Source organism: Augochlora pura, chromosome 7 (genome assembly GCF_028453695.1).
Source record: "Augochlora pura isolate Apur16 chromosome 7, APUR_v2.2.1, whole genome shotgun sequence".
In the NCBI taxonomy this organism is placed as follows: Eukaryota; Metazoa; Arthropoda; class Insecta; order Hymenoptera; family Halictidae; genus Augochlora; species Augochlora pura.
This window is the reverse complement of record NC_135778.1, coordinates 37,384,437-37,405,980: the sequence shown is the minus strand read 5'-3', so window position 1 is coordinate 37,405,980 and position 21,544 is coordinate 37,384,437. Positions and strand designations below refer to the sequence as shown.

At 40.3% G+C, this 21,544-nt stretch overlaps 1 protein-coding gene across 1 annotated transcript in view; it reads right to left on the bottom strand.

The window, feature by feature from the left end:
- Nucleotides 1–1,504: 1,504 nt before the first annotated feature.
- Con (leucine rich repeat protein connectin) overlaps nt 1,505–21,544 on the bottom strand; it is a 262,102-nt gene continuing 242,062 nt past the window's right edge. Inside the window, exons 4-6 of the mRNA XM_078186729.1 lie at nt 5,418–5,603; nt 4,313–4,437; nt 1,505–1,796 (exon numbers count right to left, since the gene is read on the bottom strand). Coding sequence (XP_078042855.1) covers nt 1,551–1,796; nt 4,313–4,437; nt 5,418–5,603 — 557 coding nt within the window. The 3' untranslated portion in view covers nt 1,505–1,550. The remainder of the gene's footprint in view (nt 1,797–4,312; nt 4,438–5,417; nt 5,604–21,544) is intronic.

Sequence of the window (21,544 nt, the reverse complement as noted above, 5' to 3'; positions counted from 1 at the left end):
TGCGCGCTCGCCGCTAAATAAATAAATGAAAAAACAAATAACGCGTATCGTTCCCGTCGAGCGAGCAGCGGTTGTTTACGGAAGCAAAACAACGGGGAAAACGGGAGCCGCTATTACCGCCATTACCGAGCGAAGCGTCACGGTCAGCTGTTCGATGAAAAGTTCGTGCGACGATCCACGACGATCCCCGACGATCCACGACGATAAAGGCGTCGCGATTGCACCGGGAATTGACTAAGCTTCCCGCGGAATCGTCCTCCGACTTCGAGCCGGTCCCAATCGGCGAAACTTTGTTTCCCGGGGGAGGGGAGGGGGGATGGCGGGAGCGCACCCGAGAGGACCGATACGCGTCGAAAAATTGCCGCGAAACTCGTGAAATACCGTGCGCGCGCGCGCTCGTGCACTTCGTACGTTGCACGCGCACGAAGAACGTGTGCTCCGATTCTATAGAAACACCGATAGGTACGGGGGCGTGGACGCGAGATACGGACGAGATGCCGAGCGTTACCGATATACGAAATACCGATGACTTGATCATCCATAGTGACTGTCCGCCAACGAACGTAGAAACGTCTTTACTTTTCGAATGAGAAACCGCATTGAGAAACGTTCATGTACAATATACGAACGAAACGAGAGGACTCGGTGGAGGATTCGGGTGGGGACAGGCGTTCTCCGGAAGGTCGCGCGGATACGGAGTCGTCGATGAGAGGTGCCGTCTATCGTAAACACGGTGTGTGAGCACCTTGTGAGCTCAGAACGATAATGGCATTGTGATGGTGTTTCGGAGGTTCGGGTGTTTTGGGTGGTGTCATAGGGGCGTCAAGGATATCCGACTCTTTGGGTTGCGGGTCCGGGGATCCTCGGGACGCCTAAGGTGTCCCTTCGTCTTTTGGCAGACCCCATTCGACTCGTCGCTTTCCCCTGGACCTGTCCCGCTACCTATCAAGCCCCGCCTTGTATCCCTCCGGACCCTAACATCGACTCTGCCGGTTTTCCGAACGTTTCTAGCGGACGACGCGCGGCGAGTGCTGCCGGAGATACTCGATCGCGGTCCCGTCCTCCGGATTCTCTCTCCTTCGGGTTACGTATCGTTGTTCCGCGGTAGATGGCGAGACGGGAGAAGGGGATCAGCCGTTCGGCGGATCTTTTATTCTCTTTTTTCATGGCTCGCGGACCGCCCGGTACGCGTCGGAAATCCTTCGGCGGATCGATCAACGAGTTTCCGGCTCGGAACACACGCAGCCAACGACGACGACACGCATACGGTCGCGCATACTCACACGCAGCAGTTACACACACACACATACACACACACTTGGGTAATGTGCACGCACACGTGGAAGTGTGCACGCGGCCATATACACAGAGACGTACACACCGGTCCGGTTCGATTATGCTCGCGTTTTGAGATACCGGGAACCGTTCCCCGCGTCCTCCTCGTCCCCCCCGTCGTCGTCCCCGTCCTTGTCCTCGTCCTCGTCCTTGTTCTCGTCCATGGGCCATCCTTCTGATCTGCTTAGTGGGTCGTCCGGCTTCCGGAGCCGCTTCTACGTGAAGAGCTCGGACAGCAGGAGCAGCCCCCAGTACACGAGGACGGACAGCTCGAGCTGGATGGACTTGGACGAGGATGACCAGAAGGAACCCGACCAACCGACGCGCGCGTTCTCGTGGCGGCTGGACGGTTGCTCCGACGCCATCAGATCCTCCCTCGAGGGCTTCCGGCACGGCAGCTCCTCGATCTTCAGATCGAACAGCTTCCTTTCCTGCATCAATTTCCCTTCTATCACCTTGGTCTGCAACAAAGTAACGGGGAGCAAACGTTAATTTAATTTATTTAACCTGAATTAATTTCACGACTATCGAATCAAAAGTCAAAAAATGACTTGCGAAGAAATAAATGAAGGTAGAGAATAGTTTGAGGTTAGAATTGTTAGAAGTGTGTTTTGTCACCGCTTGATAGAAAAATTATCAATTTAGCTATAATATTTTTTTCCTCGATATAAAATTGTCAAGGTTCTGTAAATTTTCACATTATCAAAAATATGTAAAATATCTGATCGAGTTTTTCCCCCTTTATGATATATTTCACCGTAAAAAATATACTTTAAATGCACGGAGTGTCCGCAGTCTATTAATCCAGCTTTTGGATATTTGAGTGGAGGATCGATGATCGGGCGATGTTATTTGGCAATATCGGATCCGTGCTCGACCGCAATGGGGACAAATTGCTCGTTCAAGGCCACCGCGAGAGCTTATAAATATCAGTTAAACCATTTGATCAACACTCTGTCGCCCGCGGAGAGTTATTATGTGACAAACGCTACGGCGAAACAAATAGACCAATTTCGCGCTTCATGATCGTTCAGTTGTTCGATAAAAAAAAAACATCGAAATACACGAAAAAAGACAAAATGGAAATCGAATTGGAGATCAAAGATGGAGTTTAATCGTTCATCTTCGTTCCATAAGATTCCGTCGAGGTTTTTACGAAGATCCTCGAAAGCGTTTAAAAAAAAAAAAAAAAACAATGAACCCAACACACCGCGGCGTTTCTCGCGAATCAAAACAAACAAACTTCCCACAAAGGTGACGTTACTCTTTCGTCGTAAACGAAGCGGCTCGGGTAAATTTTTTTTTTTTATTATTTAGAACGCAACCGGGACCCTCTGCTGCCGCGACCTATAAATCATTCCGCAGCGGCGTGTCCGCGCCAACAAAAGCAAAACAGAAAACAAAACAAACAAAAAAAAAAAATACTATCACGGACGGGGGTTCTTCAAAATCGATTCTGAACTTGTCAAAACGATGAAAATGGTCCGCGATTGGCCTGAGTTATGGCAGACGCTTTGTTTCCCTGTATAATTGAAAAAAAAAAAAGAGAGAGAGAGAGAGAGAGTTAAACCGATCGTGCGCGGCGCTCGTTAATTGTATATAAAAATGGAAATTCCCGACGGTCGTGGACGTTAAACAAAAATTTATCAGATAGGCCGTGTTAAAAACTAGCGGGCCCGGCAACGCGTCACGGTGCCCCATAAATCTTCGTTTCCATAAAAACGCGTACAAAAAAAAAATCGTTTAAATCTTTCGGCCACCGCGCGAAACCAGTTTTTCCTTGAAAAACGTCGGCGATGTTCGGTTCGGTTTTTATTTTTGCGTTGAAAAAATTGTCACGGTCGGCCAGCTTATCTCCGACGGCGGCGGCGGCTCGGGGACTATTTTAAATAAAAAATGTCGTCGCGAGATTCGGAGCACGTCGATGGCGTAAGGGAGTCGCGAAAACGCCCCCCCGTGTTCCGTGATAAGAAATTCGAGCAACGTGTTCCCGATATTTTTTTGCAAATTGTTGTTTATCGGTTCTTCTGGCTGAGAAGGTTAGTCGAAATCATTTGGCCGTTTAACGCGCCTAAAATGTATCTTATAGGTCAGTTGTAAGCAAACAGAGCTAATTATAGACAAATAATAATTTTTACGGTATTTATAGTATTTTACAATATTTTATAATATTTTACAGTATTTTAGAATTATTAAAAACAGTTTCACGAAAATCGTAAGAAGCTTGAAGACAATAAACATTAAGTGATACTATTAAAAGGTATTAAAATTGTTATAAGATATTAAAAATGATTGAAAATGGTAAGAGGAACAAAAAGGCAATTAAAAACTGTTCGAAATAATTTGATACATCAAATTTGTCTGATTTAATAAGTCAGAGCTTCGTATAATAGTGCAATGTATTATTAAAAAGTAAATGTGAAATTTATATAAAATATGTATATAGAAAATTCACATTGACATAACCTTCACAGCCAATTCTTTTGGTCAATGACGCAAAAGAGAACATCGAATTACTTAGAAGTTTAAAGAAGTCTTTCAAAAAATTCTACAAATTTTAAATATCGCAATGGCTTGAACGATGACCGGCTTGAATAATTTAAAACAAATAAACGAGTGAAAATTGTATACCTGTCTAAAGGACTCAGTACTATAAATATAAATACTATAAAATACTGTAAATATAAAAAATACTAGTACAGCGTTGCCCCGATATATCTCGCTAGATTAAGGCAATAAAAATTGTTTATTTTCCGAAAAATTTGTAAAATCGTATTTCGGTCAGCTTATTCGATTCAACGCCGCGACGTCAGATCGGTAAGGGATGTATTTCGTTATTTCCGTCGCGCGTTTTAATACAGGAAAAATTCGACGATGTCCGCGTCATCGAATCGAAATTGATCCCCGAATCGAGGCGAACGAAAATATAGATATACAAGATATAGGATAGGACGGGACGGGGCCAGGTATATCTTACCTTCGACTGGAAATCGGAATTCGTGGAGAAATCTTCATGCTCGTCCTCGCCCTCGTCCTCGTCGCCCATGTAAGCGCCGACGTCCTCGATGTTGCCGCTTCTGAAGTTCTCGGCAAAATATTCCCCTGTAACAACATAGGGAACGAACGCTCCAGCAAAACGTGTACGTATATCGAGGAGGGATCGAAAATGCATTCGGAATTGTCGCTTTTTGCCGGCACGCGATTTGATTATATCGTACACGTCGGAAATTCTGAACGGTTTAACCTTAAAAGGATTCCTTGCCATCGCGAACGCTAGTTTCCGCCGCTTTTTTCCGGGTTTGTGTATATTCGGTGTCTGTGTCGAATGAATTCGACAGGCATAATAATGCCTGATAATGGATTTAACAAAAAGTAAACGCATTTTATTTTTATGTGAATCCTTATTTATAGATTTATTTTGTGTGAATCCTTATTTATAGATTTATTTTATGCGAGTCATTATTTATAGATTTATTTTTAATAGATTTTTTATAGATTTATTTTCGACATATATAGACCAATATCTTTTTATAAAATATATCAAGCTGCATCTACCAATGCATAAAAAATATATGATTCCAATTAAAAATTGTTGACGACCTTAAAATCTACCAAACCAAACCAAAATTAAAATTATAAATTTATTTCCATATTATAAGTTTTGAGATCAGATCAACTTCAAACTTAGTAAATTTGTCCGATACAAATAACAGACTTATTTATCTCGTTTCTTTCAGCTGGCATGACCGGTGCCGACAAAAGGAGCGACCGTAAGAAATTGACTCGCATCGGGCAGGCCGCGGAAGAGAGGATACGTCGGTAAACCGAATAAAGCGTGCTTGCGTTCGATATGATCGCGAAACCAGTTTCTTTGACTCCGTCAACCAGAAAACCAAACGGCGGAAGACGGTTTCCGTGAGCTGTTTGCGAAAGAGTTGCCAGGCGGCGCGGAAATTTCACCGTCGGATGTGCCGCCGGTAACAATGGGCAAGAAAGTTTCGCGGCGGGGCGGTGGTGGAGGGCCGCGGGACGCAAAGCAGACGGGACAAACGGGCCGAACACGTGTAAGCAGAACAACCCACTTGGATTTCGTGCAATCTCGAGTGCCTCGTTCCTTTCGAGGTCCGCGCTGTTGATCTTCTGCGATGCGTTATTGCTCTCCAGGAAGCAAGTGAGCTTCTCCAGGGCGACCCGCAGGTTCGTGTTCTTCGTCTCGTTCCTCATGCCCCACATCCAGGCCAGTTTGCAGTCGCAGATCAGTTCGTTGCCTGAAATCATATAAACGATGTTTTTGGTTAGTTATCATTCGTCTTGCCTTTAACAATGTTATGCTATTTATAATTAGATACTATCGGTTAACAATTAATTGTGAATCATACGAAATCACACTCAGGAAATTTATTCTGTATTTTATGAAAATATATTTTCTGAAAGTTCATTCATCAAAGCTCCATGATCTAGATCAATTTTTCAGTTTTTTAAGCTCTGATATTTAACTCTTCTGCGATGCTTCAAGGATATGCAGTGTCAATTTTTATGCACGGTTAAAGCTGACATCTACAATTTGGACAAAATTATGTCTAAACTATTTTCATACGAAATAAATTGTCTGCAACAATTGTGTTCTATAAATTAACAATATCAATAAAAAAATAGAACTTAACCTGAAGAGGTTAAGGCTGAAATACCAACTTAAACCATCTATAATTAATCACAAATATCTCCATGTTTCATTTAAACGAAACAATCGTCCATTTACTTTTGTTATATATTAATGTCGTAATTAAAAAAGACACGAAAGCACGGCACAGAGAGAAAGGGTACTTAGAGGAAGGCAACACCGTAGGAATTCGGTATTTCGCGATATCTTCTGCTACGTATCCACTGAATTCTCAAATGCTAATTCCAGAGATAATAGTTTAAGGCATTTAAATTCTATTCTCGAATATACATGCCTAAGAAAGCGCAGAGAGAAACGGGCGAGGGGGGGTGATGGGGTGAGGGGAGGGTGGAGAGAGAATGTCTACGAGGGTAGTAAAGGGGTCGGCGGAGTGTAGGGTTTCGTAAACAGGGGAAGAAACAGGGGCAGTTTTTACTGAATTGAAAATTAGAGAAGGGTGTTTCACCACGGGCGGAGAGTTCATTAACTGTGCAGTGGAACGCGGGGACTATTTATTATTAATCTGTGGAGAGATAGAGAGAGAGAGAGATATAGAGATAGAAGGTGACACGTCAAGGGGCCGTTCTAATTTTCAGGGTGTGTTATCATTAAATATAGACGCGCAAAGTAACCGTGCCGTGAATTTTTTAATACGCTCGCCACGAAAACAACCGGGAAAACAGGAGATTAATTTTCTGTTATTATTCAAGGCGTGTTCCAATTTCGACGCTGCCGTTTTGAGGTTATTTCGGCGGGCACTTTAAAACAATATTAGAAATTGAAATGTTCTATGCTTCTGCGAAGCGGAGGAAAATAATACATTTTTTAGACAGTTAATAATATTTTATTATTAATAATATATTTTATTATTAATAATAATTATTGGACGGTATAATTTCTGTCATTAATTATAATGTTTGCCAGTGTGATGGCGACTTGTGAATACTATGTTTGAGAAATGTATGTCTGAAATGAACGTATGTCAAGGTATTTGTATTTGGTTTGTTAATTATTTTAATAAGTTCGAAAGAATGCGACAGTAATAAAATATTGTTAATAGATATTGTTATTAAATATTATAAGCTGTGACCTTAGAAATTTGAATTTAATAGATATCAGATTATTTTCAACTAATAGTTTGATAATATTCAGAATAAAAGCGTTCTGCTTTTATTACAACAAACTTAAAAATTAATTTCCTTTTGATAATGCTTTACGATAAAACAGTAGAGTGTTTAATACAAATGGACAGTAAAATGATGGGGACTTAACGATGATTAATAATAAATATTCAGAGGGCACCCTTCTTTTGAATTATATTTGAAATATCATTTACATCATATACACACACGGCATATACATACATATACAGTATATGCAACATATACAGCATATGCAGCATATACGTATAAATGGTTTTCCATAATCTTTCGTCCCCGTTAACAATCATAATTTAAATATAATTAAATATTCCCGGCGGATGAGTTAACAACGAAGAAAATAACGCAATCGCAATTTAATTTGTGCACTCGATCGAAAATACTCTTTCACATGTGTAATCACCGTTTCGTGGTTCACTTATTCAGCCCTGTTGGAAATGCTTAAAAGCGGCGGCGCATCGGCGAAATAAAAGGCGGTTGAGCATACCTTCGGGGATAAACGTAAATCACGACTGCGTCTCGTATACATATACACTGTGCATATAATGTACATATAACGCTGATATTTCGATTGAAAATCGCGGCGCGAACTCTACGATTTTAAGGCAGGTAAGAGAGTTCAATTACAGGTTAATTCTGCTCCACGAGCCGGAGACTAACATGCCCTTTCAAGGGCCGGCGAATTTTGCGGACGTTCGCGAAAAAACTCAGCCGGTTTTGCTTTTCTTCCAACCTTTTTCTTTCAACCCGTGCGCCGAGGCTAGTAAAATCTCTCACGGTTTTTAGCGCGACTTTCTTCTACGCCATAGAAACAGTCCTCCATTCTCCAAGCTTTCGTAACAAGGTGAACGGTGAAAAAATTAATTGCGATCTCGTGCAGCCTTAGTGCTGTTCGCTGAACAGCGACTGAATTTGCGAATTTTTGTTAGGATTTTGGAAATACAGTGAGCCCTTGTGTTTTCCTTTTGTGTTGAAAATTTGTCTAGATGCATAAAGGCTTCGTTCAATTCACAGTTTCTTAACAAATAAATGTTACATCTTTAGCCTGCAGGAGTTGAAAAAGAGAATAAAATTTTCTTAAATATTCTAACCTCAAAATGCTTCCAGCTCTTAATTATTAATCTAAAGGCTTCGTTCAATTCTCAATTTCTTAACAAGTAAACTTTGTATCGTTAGCCTGCCAAAGTAAACAAAAAAGAATAAAATTCTATATTCTAACCTCAAATGCTTCCAATTTTTTATTTGTCAATCTAAAGGCTTCGTTCAATTCTCAACTTCTTAACATATAAATGTTATATCTCTAGCCTATCGAAGTTAAAAAAGCGAATATAAAATTCGATATTCCAACCTCAAAATGCTGCCAGCTCTTAATTATCAATCTTTATCATTTGCCATGATTTTTGCAATAGCTAAACCTAACCTGATTAAGAATCCTTTTCTCTTTTTTCAATTTTTGACAAATAAAAAAGCCTGCAACTGTTTCTACTACTAAAAATTTCTAAATATTGTTGAAAGATTAACGAATAAATACGAGAAACGCCGATCTAAGAATTGACGCGGTTTACTTACAAAATAATATCGCGCACGCGCGTTTCGCAGGGGGGAAGACCCTTTAACGATATCAAATTTGTCCGCATAATCAAGAAATCCAATCTGACCGGCGAAGAGTTTGAAGGGTTTTCCGGATGAATAATTCAGCGACATGGCCGATGGCCTGTCGGCGACGGTCACGCCGGGGTCCAGGCCCTGTTGCGACCATTTTAATTAATTGTTTAATAATGTATTCCGCGCGGCGCAAGGGCCGACACTGATGCCGCCCGCCTTCCCCGGTATTCCCGTTCCCCGGCGACTCTCAGAAATTCATGCGATTGCGGTTGCGTCCTCGCAACGACCGCGTATCCTACCGAACACGAGCGGGCAAAGCCCCGCGCGAGACCAGCTTTTCCGAGTTTTCACCGTGTTTCCAGGGCTTCCCGCTAGGCCCGCGGAGTTTCTTTCCGCCTCTGGCCTTCGACTTTCCCTGCCCCTGCCCTCCCCCCCTCTTTTCCTCGGTTCAGAGTTCACCGCGCGACAACTTCTCTCTCGCTGGCAAATTCGATCTCTCTAAGGACGCTTTCGTTAATACTATTTTCCGAGATGTTGACAATTATTAACCCTTTGCACTCGAGTGGCGCCTCTGAAGCGCCGACGAAGATTGTTATATAATTAACAAAATAGGGTTGACATTATTAAATACCCTTTTGTTAAAAGCAAAAGCTGGTCAAAATAGCAATTTTTGATCTAAGCTCGAAATGGCTTCGAGTGCAAAGGGTTAATCGTCAACTATGCGATATGTCTTAATACATTAAGGAAACAAAGGATTAGTAACTATTCGCGACAACGGCGATACGATTTTGTTCGAGAACATAGCCATCGCCGTTTCATCGAGTGCGCTCGGCGAGCGATCGTTCGGCAACCCACGCTATGGTGATACAGGTTACACGTGAGGTATTTTCCCGCGAACCGTATCTAATTTCCCGGAAAATCCAGCACGGCCCCAGTGGTTCAATTAAAGTGGTACCAACATGTAATGGTCCCTCAGACCAAGGGGGTTACCAAATGGTCTTGGGAACGCGGGTGAACGCCTTTTGTCAGCGAAAGTGTGATACTGCTTGCGATACCGGCGCTCCTGTTCTCTTGGTCTTTCAACAAGCTTTGCAAATTAGAATCTTTGGTCGAATGTGTCCACAGGAAACAATAGAAAAAGATGAAAAATTACTTGATTTTATGGACAATACTCTGCCCAGTTATCATATTAAAATTAATACTTCATTATAATAAAATTAATATCGCATTATAATAAAATTAATATTTCACTATAATAAAATTAATATTTCATTCTAATAAAATGAATACTCTATTACAATAAAATTAATATTTTACTTTGATAAAATTAATATTCCATTTCCACAAAATTATATTGTACCACAATAAAAGAATTAGATTAATATTTTGCTACAGCCACACACAGTGTTCCATCGTTTCCGGCCGACACTCCGGCTCAAGTAGCCCGGCCCAACTATTTATGCGCAACAATAGGGGCCTGTCTTGGTCTCAGTGACGAGGATCCACCCGCGGTAAAGATAACGCCGGTTGTTTCATTTTCGATTCAACGGAGAAGGATTAGCGGAAGGTAACGCGGCGCGTTGCTGCGAGCGTAATGGATACGAGGCCGGTGATTGTTGCGTAGACAATGGCGCTTAGCAATTATTTTAAAGCGACGGTGGAAACAATGAGGGGGCCTTCCCCCCCCCCCTAGCTCGCGCGCATAGTAACTCGCTCCATATTCGAGCTTTGAAGCTCATAATGGCTCGTAATGACGTAGAAGCGGTGACTAAAGACGAGCCAAGACAGACAACTGTCCCTGTCCCTTCAATCTCCATTTATCATGGTCGCATTGTTCCGCGCGCGGCACCGCGGCTGTATCTGGTTAATTCGCGTTCTACAACCTGGCCGCGCTACCAACGACACGAGCCCACGTTGCCGCGCTGCTTGAATTAAACCCGTTCCAATGTTTGTTCCCTTTGAATTTTTAAAAAAAAAAGAAACGCTTGCTCCGTTTAGCAATAAATCTCAGCTGGAACGGCTTCGACGCAAGAGAAAGAACATTCGCTTTTCATTTTGCGACGCCGGCGATATTTTACGTACAAAAATATAGATGGATAGGATACCCCGACAGACATTGTTCCAGCGTTTCACAATGATCAGAATAATGTCTGCCCGGGCGTACTCTTCAAGAGACACACGTTAAAACCAATATCATCCTCGACGTTCGACACCTGTCAGCTGCAATAAAAACTCGTTTCGGTCGCTCAGGACGGAAATATACAGCCGCACCGCGCATTCGATACGACGCGATCGCTCTTGCGCGACTACTATACCCGTTTCCAAGTAACCGCCTCTTCACTTGATACGTCCCTTTTTTCGAAAGCTATTTTTTTCAATTACCGCGAGACCGTCGGACACGCCGTCCCCTCCCATTCTCTGTTCTACATTATTTAAAACCCTCGCGGTATTTTTGCGCGTCGAAGAAGATATAGTGCGAAACAATTCTATAGTGCGAATCTATTTATCTCGTGTTTTTAGTCGGCGTGCGATAAAAAGGAAAACACAGGGTTAAGTAGTGTTATGGTACTATTTATGGAATAGTTGTAAATTATATAATTGTAATATTTCAAGCTTTAAAATAAATATATTAATTTAAATATTTAATAAAAGCCACTCGTGTTTTTACTCCGCTTGCGATAAAAAGGAAAACACTGCGCGAAGTAGTATTATAGTAATATTTAAAAAATTAAAAAAGTTAAAGTAATATTATATTTCATATATATATTAAAAATTATGATAATATTTAAAGTAGTATATAGTAATATTTAATAGTTATTGTTGGAAATAATGGATGTTGCAATATAGCTCAGTTATCATATTTTGTATTGCGCGCCACATGATACGTATGCATCGTGAGGTAGTTCTCCTTCCGTTTCCGTCGGAGAGCTATAGTGTGAAGCGAGGCTGTTTACAGCAGTCTGTTGTAAGCGTTCTTCTGTCTGGTAAACGTGCAGTGTCCACGGAGAGACTTAACCTAATTGTACCTTTCGTATTAAATAATTATAGATTTGAACCACGCCTCGATTTATTGCAACAGTTATAAATTATATAATAGTACTATTTCGAGTCTTAAATATTTAATCAATGCTAGGATTGAAAATAAAATTTACTTTGAATTTACTATGCGATATCTTATCATAGAAATCGAGTGTATTCATTAATATGCCTTTTTCCATAGAAGCTTTTCATAGAAGAATTTCATGAAAAAAATATTCGTGCACGATTATTTATATAATTCCAACGTAAACGTTATAAAGATCCGGCCAACATAAATTCTAGAATTATACGGTATAAAATAAGTGGAGCGGATCGGAATACAAAATAGTCGGGATTAATAAGAAGCGTGGCACAAAGGAACGGTGATATATACGAATAAATAATTTACTACCGAAGGAACGGCATTAAATAACGAAGCGATGCCGTGGAGAGGGAAAGAGAAGGAGAGAGCAACGAGAGGGATAATTTTGATAGAGGCCCCGCTATTCCAGCCAGCGAATCGAATATTTCAAGCCAGGTCGGAGTTTGCTTTCACTCGTTTAATTCCGCGGAGCTTCAACGAGCAGACGGCTAAGCATTTTCTCGATGCGCCGGCGATGAATCCAGTCTTCCGTAGCGTCTCTTGAACAGAAGGAAACGTCTTTTCTATATTATTTCGTTATTCTTTCGCCGGCCATCGTCGTCGTCGCGGTTGTTTCGCCGTGGCCGCGACACAGTCTTTCAATTCTCCGGAACGAGATGGTCCCGGTAGACTCGTGGGATGGAAACGGTCGCGGACGCGGAGGTTATGAAAGATGGCGCGCGGATACAACCTGCGAAAGCATGCCCGATGCCGTTTCAGTGTTTTCCCTGGGAGGCTGTCCGGGATTATAATATTCGGCTGCGGCGTTTAGTCGCGTCGGCAGGCTGACGCGGTGTCGGCTTCTATTTGGAGGAGCTTTTAGAATTTTAGAGAGCATGAAATTCTCGTCCTTTGCTAATAATTTCATTTTTATTGGATGTGAGGTTACTTAGAATTAAACAACTGTCTAATAATTGTTCTAATAACTCTCTAGTAATTTTTCTAGTAATTTTTCTAACAACTGTTTTGTCTGTATGTCTAATAATAATGCATTATTATCAAAAATTTTGCTGTTCTCGATTTACGTCGTGATTTTATTTCTACTGTATTTTACGGCCTGTGCGTCACAAATTCTGCCAAAATCAAAGGGTTAAAGAACTTTATCTACCACATAACCTCGACAATTTCTACAACCCTGTCTACCCTATCATAGTATTATTACCTATACTCGGCTCTCAGAATAGTACTCCATAACACTGCCCAAAGAAGAACTCCCTTCACTCTGAAGTGGGCCAATGACAATACGAGCACTTCGCCAAAAATCGGCGATTTCTGAACCACCCTGTCCTACAACATCTCTTAAAAAAAGTTGACCGACGCAGCCGGTATCGAAGATGATTTCCTGTTTTCGACTCCAACGGCAGTAACAAAGAAAAACCCGCTCGCTGAACAGCCCATCCAAGCACTGCATGACGGAGCAAAAAGTAGATGACGAGAAGAGTCGAACAATCCCACTTTACTCCGACTTCTTGGCGTGCTCCTCGAACGTCGTCGTTGTCGTCGTCTTCCCTTTCCCTTCTTAGGGCGTTCTCGTTGCAAGGTGGCCCTTCTTTCCACGGCTCGAACAATGCTCGCGACTCCCGCGTTGTGTTGTCCAACCGCGAACCCTCCTCCCGCGTGTTGTTGTTCGGTCGCCGCTCTCGTGGCATTCCCTCTGAAGTAAACGGGTTTTATCCTCGAATCAGACATTGGTTTCTTCGGCGTTATTACTTCGAGAGCTTCCATCTACGGTGTTGCGGTGATAGCGAATCTAAGAGATAGGGACCTTCGTATCGCACCAGCCTCATTATCTCTTCATCGAGCAGTGATGTTAGGTTATGTCGGGTTATGCGCGGGGAATTTTTTAGATGAATTTTTTGGATATTTTTGGGAAGATGGCTGATGAAACTCTTTTAAAACCTACGATATCTACATAAAAACTAAATTAACAATTCCACTTAATTAAAAAATTATAAATTGTTATTTTTCTGAACCAGTTCAGAAAATATTCTTGACCTCCAACAGCCAAACAAGTGTATCGAAAGATTATTAATTTTCGAGAATCAAAAATCTTTGAAAAATAGTCTATAGTCTAGTCTACCATAAAAAATACGGGGAAAACTCATTATTGTTCTCACGGCGGCGTACTGTTGCGGGTGTCAAGCGCTCGGTCACAGACACCTGGAGCCGTACGTTCTTCGATTGCGCGTTCCCGATGAAAAGTCGACGAACGCACAAAGGAGAGCCAGTTTTCGCGGATGATTTAGTGGAAACGCGGAAGCCTCGGAGCGACGTGGTGAAACGCCGACGAATTGATCGTGCCCGTTGTCGTGCAAAGATCGTCAAAGCGCTGGGAATCAGGTGTCCGTTGAAAATAGAGTACCGGGTGGAACTTCGTTGAGAGCCCGGGGTGAATACTCCAGTTATCCGAGGATAGAACGTAGAACGAAAATGCTCAATACCGAGATCAATTTTTGCTCCAAAAAAGCCATTGTATTGTAATATACCATACATAATTATCATACGTACATATTAGGGCGTCTCATAAATTTCTTTTTTTTTTCTTCGATGCGAAGTCAATAGATCATATTTGTTTTTTAAGGTTAAGTTATCGTGTTGTATATGAACCGTTCTGCTCCATTGCCTCCTAAAAAGCATTGACCAATGAGAGGCGAGCTCGGCTAGCGCGAGGCTGCCGAGCCAATTAGTGAACGAAGCATGATTCTATTGATTGGCTCGACTGCAGAGCCAATCATTGCGGAGCTAACCTATCATTGGTCAATGCTTTTTGTTAATAACTTGTCGATAAAACTGCGGATTGCGTTTTCTCTAAGGAAAAAGCTGCTTTAAATAACTTCAGGAACCTCCCATTTTCGAATTGTTAGATATACTTAAAACTTCCTGTATATATTTTATTATAATTTAAAAAATGGGATCTATAAATACTGTATTATAAAAAATATCGTGTTTTAAAAGATTTAGACAAAACTGTGAAACGATGTAAAATTTTTAAACGAACTGCGAAACATTCTGATCAAAGGAAGACATTTTTAACCTTAAAATTAGTATATTATGGAAGTCTAAAATACAATTAAAGCGATAAATTTTAACAAATACGCGAACTGAGAAATATTCATTTGAACTATTCTATCTCCAAATATGTGACACCTGGGTCAATTTGACCCTTCAGTTTCTCGCGACATTAAACCTAAAGTTAGTGTCACAATTGCATTTCAACGGGTCATGTAATGCAATCATTGTTTCACTTTTGTCATATTTTTTATTGAAACTTTCATTATGCTTTAACGTGCGCTGTCCTCCGTAAAAGATGCCTCGCATACTGCGACGCGAAAAGTTCTCAGACACGTACATTTTTCGCCGTACGTTCCGGAAGTAATATTTAAAAAGAATTCCACCTAATATCCCGACAAAGAACGCGCGGCGAATAGAAAAGCGCGGCGCGACAAATTGCGGCGCTTTTTATTGCTTTCTATGCGGCGTATAAAAAAACTTTTCGAATATCGCATCACGAATACGAAGCTGAAAGTCTATTTAACCGGAAACTTCTACTTACCGTCGCATTTTTATTCGTTTCCTTCAATTTTCCGGATTAATAACGCTCACGGCCGCGACGTTTACTCCAACGGAATTACATATTTATCGCAAATTCTGTTGCAAATACCTTCTGCCAAGAAGCGTCAACAGGCAAACGTGTTACTGTTGTTAAAAGTGGAATAATATTTTATTTCGTTAATGAATGGCGAATAAAAATGGGACATAAAATTTTATTTGCTGTTCGTAAGTTATAGGTCGAATAAATATGTTATTAAATTATGTTGAATAAATTTGTGTTTAATTGAATAAGAATTTGTATGTATAATTTATATTTATTAATTAATGTAGATATTAGAATTAATATTAGAATGAATATTAAATTCATTTAATTATATTTGAACGTTTCTTTTATTAATTTCTCCTATTTCCGTTTTGAATGCACCGCTTCATGTAACGGTATCTGCTTTAAATAATCTTCAGTTTTGCAACCCAAAAATAGCATCTCTATTTAAAATTAATAAAATTTCCTTGTTACAGGAATTAACCTCACTTTCGTGACTTATTATCCCACGTAAATTCATAATTTCCCGCTTTTTGACCGAGATTGTACAATTATTAATCTCCATTCGCATCGAATATTCAGGGCGGTTCGTTTCACGATACGGTAAACAATATTAATTAACTAATCAAATAAACACCGGTGCAAAAATATCGACGCGACAAGCGAAACCGAAAAAAAGAATCAACAACGACGATCGTTCTCTCATTGATATTCGAATAAACTCTAAATAAATTATTCAAACGAACGAAGAGAGCGAGAGAGAGAGAGTGAGAGAGAGAGAGAGAGAGAGAGAGAGAGAGTAACTGGTTACCGAATAATCGATAAATATTCGATCGGAAAGAATTCATTTGAATAATTATTAATATTTAATTTTTATTCGGAATTAGCCGAGCGACGGTTCAACCGTTGCTTGACCAAAAATGGCTTCCAAAATTCTGCGAGAGAGAGAGAGAGAGAGAGAGAGAGAGAGGGAGAGAGGAAAATCCCGTCGGACGTGACACGTAGACGGTGTGTATATGTATAGCTTCTCCTAAAAAAAAAGGTTGACCACATCTCGTAGCCTCAAATAATTTAATGAAAAACCGCGCGCTCGTTTATTTCAAGTTCCGGAATTTGAATGTGTCGTCAAAAAGTGCGGAACTCGAAATGGAAAATCAAGGTAATGCCGCGAGCGTTGCTTTTAATTTTATTTCGCGAGAATCGATGGTTTTCCAACATTTGAATCTAATTAATGATTATGTTTAATATTCGACTATATGTAAAATATAAAATTTTTAAATTTATAACGATCTCAGCTCCAACATTTTTAAAATATTTTTAAAAATTAGAATTTATTTAGGATAAAAATAACAAAAATCGATTATTTTCTATAATATACAAACGACTAATTTTCGTCATTTATCTTTTGATAACTGTTCGCTGAAACGAGGAATTCTCGTCGAATATGTATTAATATTGTCGTCAAGTGTATCCATTGCAGCGGCTTTTTTTGCCGTCCACTATTTTGAAAAATGCGTTCCAGCGAACTTTTTCAGGTACCACCGTGCAACCCCGTCCGTTACGTAAAACTTTCCAGGTGCGCGGCATGAACATTTTCTGTCAACTATAATTTTTCAGAGGCTCGGTCGCGCCGCGCGGCTCGTCGCGCTCCCCCGGAAGGGGTATACTATTCATTCGGTTCCATTCCGATACAATCGATGATCGGTTCTCGATATGCCCCCGTATTCTACCGGCGGATGAAAACACCGATGGAACCAGCGGGAAACATTCGCGGCACGCTCGGGAAACGTGAAACGCCACCAGAACCCGTGTGGCAACGGGCGTTGTCTTTCCCTTTGATACGGGGCCGTCCTACGGCGGCCTGGGGAATCTTTCCACCTCCGTTGAAAACCACCCTTCAACGATATCACTGATTGAAAGCGGTTTCGCGGTCGCGGCTACGCGCCGCGGAGACCGTCTCGAATCGCATCGCCCGGATGGGAAGACTGCGAAATAAAGATCGCCGGCTTCGTGCTAGCCGAACGCGCGATGGCTGATGACTAAATGGAAACGCGGAGAAATTGCTTTCGTTCGAGGATGAATAATAAGGGTTTGTGGTGTTGAATATTGGTGAAAATGTCTGTTTTGTTCGGTTGTTTCTTTATTTTTGATTTCTGGAAATTGGGGAACTATTATATTATTCTTTATTTTTGACTTCTGTAAATTGAGTGAACTTTTATATTATATTAAATTTTATATTAATATGTGAACTTTTAAAACGTATTGCTTGAATCTTCAATATCAGTTAAGATGAATAAATCCTTAAAAAAAAGCCTAAAACAAAGCCTAATTAAGTATAGCAAAGTATAGCAAAGCCTATAGCAAAGTATAGCAAAGTATAGCAAAGCCTATAGCAAAGTATAGCAAAGTATAGCAAAGCCTATAGCAAAGTATAGCAAAGCCTATAGCAAAGTATAGCAAAGCCTAGTTAAGTTTAGCAAAGTATAGCAAAGCCTATAGCAAAGTATAGCAAAGCCTATAGTTAAGTTTAGCAAAGGCGCTAGGACAACTGAAATAAGTTTTTAAAAATCGAGCCAAGCGACTACGAAATCATAACCTAAAATGTTGAAAAAACTTGTTCAGTTATCAAAGTTATAATTTTAAAAAATTGCCAATTATTTATTATCTTTTTCTTCATTCGTCGTTAAAAAAAGTGCGACCCTTCATTTCTCTAATAAAAATAAATTCGCTATTAATTTTATTACGAGCTACATATTACGACTTTGTTACCAATAACATAATTTTCTATTAAATAGAAGAATTTCCGCGATCTACGATCGCGATCTAGTGTAAGAGAAACGGGTAGAAGGAGATCCACTGCTGGTTACGTGACGGTTCCCGGCTAAATGGATACATGGGGAAATTTCCCCATAGAGGTCTCTGGAGTAATTTTCCTCGACCATTTTCTCGGGGGCCTAATTCTTTCCTCATTTTATTGTCAGCCTCCCTTGGCTGCTCAAAGCGGTGGCCTTATATCATTCAACGAGACAGAGGGCTTTTGTTGTAAATATTTAAAATACGATTGGACGATAACTATTCGATATCTTGTCAGTCTACGTGCATCTTTTATTAGAAACTTTCAAATGTCGATCGCGTTTGAAAGATGTGATATGCAGGAGAAGACATTTTTTGAAATTAAATATTTTACAATATAATAGAATTGAATTATCAAGCTGTTATATAAGTGTATAGAAATTTTAGAATATATTCCATTGCTGTTTTAAAATATCTGTGAAAATACCAAAAACTTTAAAACAAAGTATGGATTCAAATAAAATTATTATTATAATAAGATTTAGAATATGTTCCATTACTTTTTTGAAATACATATACAAATACCAACAACACTAATACAAAAACAAAATATGGATTCAAATAAACTTATTATTATTATAATAAAATTTTTAAGACCGTGACAGCTTGTGATAATTACATTTAAGTGAGTCTGCCAATAACGATTAAAAAATCAGTTTATTTAGGTTTCATTTCAGAGCATAAACTTTCCCAGTAGTATAAGACAGAATTGGTCAGACACTTATTAAAACCATGACAGCTTCTGATAATACATTTAAATGGATCTACATGTAGCGATTAAAGAATCAGTTTATTAAGGTTTCATTTCAGAGCATAAATATTTCTAGTAGTATAGGGCAGAATTGGTCAGACACTCTTCTCTTAACTCGTATTAATAGAATTTTACTGTCTTCAAAAAATGTAAGTCAACGAATTATCAAATAATATTAAACGAATTAAAAAGAGAGTATAACGTGACTTCTTGAGAAATGGAAGAAGGTAACACGATAAATCAACCTTAAACAACAAATACCGTCCATTGACTTCGCATTCAAAAAAGGCAGAAACTTACGAGACATCGTAATAAATTATAAAGTATAAAACATCGTAATAAATTACAAAGTATAAAACATCGTAATAAATTACAAAGTATAAGACACCGTAATAAAAATATAAAATATAAGACATCGTAATAAATGATAAAGTATGAAACATCGTGATAAATAATAAAGTTTCACTATCACTTTAATGCTCGGAGCGTACTCGTCGCATCCTCAGCGAGGAATCGTCGAGATTATTTGTCACAGTGCCTCGGCCGGTTTAACGAATAATTTGTCCGGTGAGGGGCGAGGGGGGCGGGGGTGGTGGAAAGCCATCGCGCGGGGGTTCCCCTTCGGCGCGCGTTTCCATCTGGGAGTAAAGTAGGTTCGAAGTCAGAGAAAACATTCGCGACAGTTTCAAAGGAAGGAAATGTTAGCCCGCGCGAGAGCGCGACTTCCCTTTTGATCCTTCGTCCTCTCCTCGCATCAGGATTTTCGCCCCGATATCGCCGGTCTCGATTGAAAATAGCTCGGGCTCTCTCGACGCGGCGAAAAGGATCTTACGAGGAATTCCGAGACGTCGAATGCGGTTTATCGATAGTCCTTTATGAAATAATAAAACAATTCGGCGAGATTTCCGCGCCGTGAATTCCTTCGTCGCGCGCGATTCTACGGGAATCGTAGCTTTTCTTTTAGATATATTCTTTTAAAACCGATTAATCGCGAAACATTATTCGACCGTCAGTTTTTAAGATTTAAACAATTCCGTGCCGTTTCATTTTCCGACGTGTACGCGGGGGTTTTGAATGAATTCTGATTGGCGATGCGATGTCAATGACTGGAACGGCAGTTGTAATTATGAAATTTTCCGTCGAGTGGATCGATACACGGTGAATGAGCCCTGATGAAATGTTTTATCCTCATTTTCTTCTCCGTTCGAAATTAAAATGGAGGCAGATTGACATCTAATTACAACCGGCATTCGCAATTTCGAGTCTCCCACTTGTGTTGCCGCGACCGTTGATTCGTATTTCGTCGTTTCCCCCCCCCCCCCCCCCCCAGTAACAATAAGCACCGCGTCCTGAGATTCGGTATTCAGTTAGAAATGTTTTACGATGCCGTTAAACTCTATGGACATTTAAGGGCAGATTAAACGCAGACAGTGTGGAGCTGCGCGTAATATGGAGCCTCGTAAAATCTCTCGATGAAGAAGTAACGAAGCCTGAAGGTAATTGTGTATTCCAACCCTCTGGAAGCAGCAAACAATTGTCCCAATAATTATATATAATTGTCCCATTTTCAAACAGAAAATGTCCTTAACTTTTATGATCTTTTGGCGTGAATTAAAGAATATCATTCTTCTATAACATATCAGTTAATATACTCGTTTTACAGTTTTAAAAAATAAGTATTTTTTATTATAGTTATTATTTCTTCAAATAATAAAATTAGAGTTACAGAGTAAAATGATAAAATTGCCAAAAACTATATTAAAGCAGATAATATACTTAAAAGCAGATAATATACTTAAAAGCAGATAATATAATTTAAATCCAGATTTTAAAATTGGAATTATTAAAATTATTATATTGTTTCTTTTATAAGAACTCTATATCTCAATTTCAACATTTATTGTTAATTCTACTCTGCTCACGACAATATTATTTTCTGCGAAAAACTGTCGGACATTTCGACTCGTAATAGCAGACGAACAAATTAGATTTCCATCTATTTCCGGCTATTTTCCAATAGCCGCAGATTCGCCGTCGCCTCGGCCAGTTGTTGCATATAAGAAAAAGAGAAAAAAAATCTGCGATCCATCGGATGTTCGATAACCGGAAATAATAACGTCGAAACTTGCGGGTCCGCTTCGAAAACCGCGAACGTCCCGACGGAAGCACGGTATTTCTCGCGCCGCAGCTTATCAAGCCCATGGTATTTCCCACGAGGAGAGTCGCGGGACTTGAATATTGATATACACGGTTAGAGGAGCCATAGGCAAAGGGAGCCACCACGGTTGCCTCACGGACGAGTTTCCCCGGCCGATCGACGTTTTCATAGTCCTTTTGATCCTCCGCGGCCGGCTAGAAGACACCCGAAGATCGATTGTCCTCCCAGCGGAATGAAAAGCCTGGCAAAGAGTCGTCGTCGACGCCG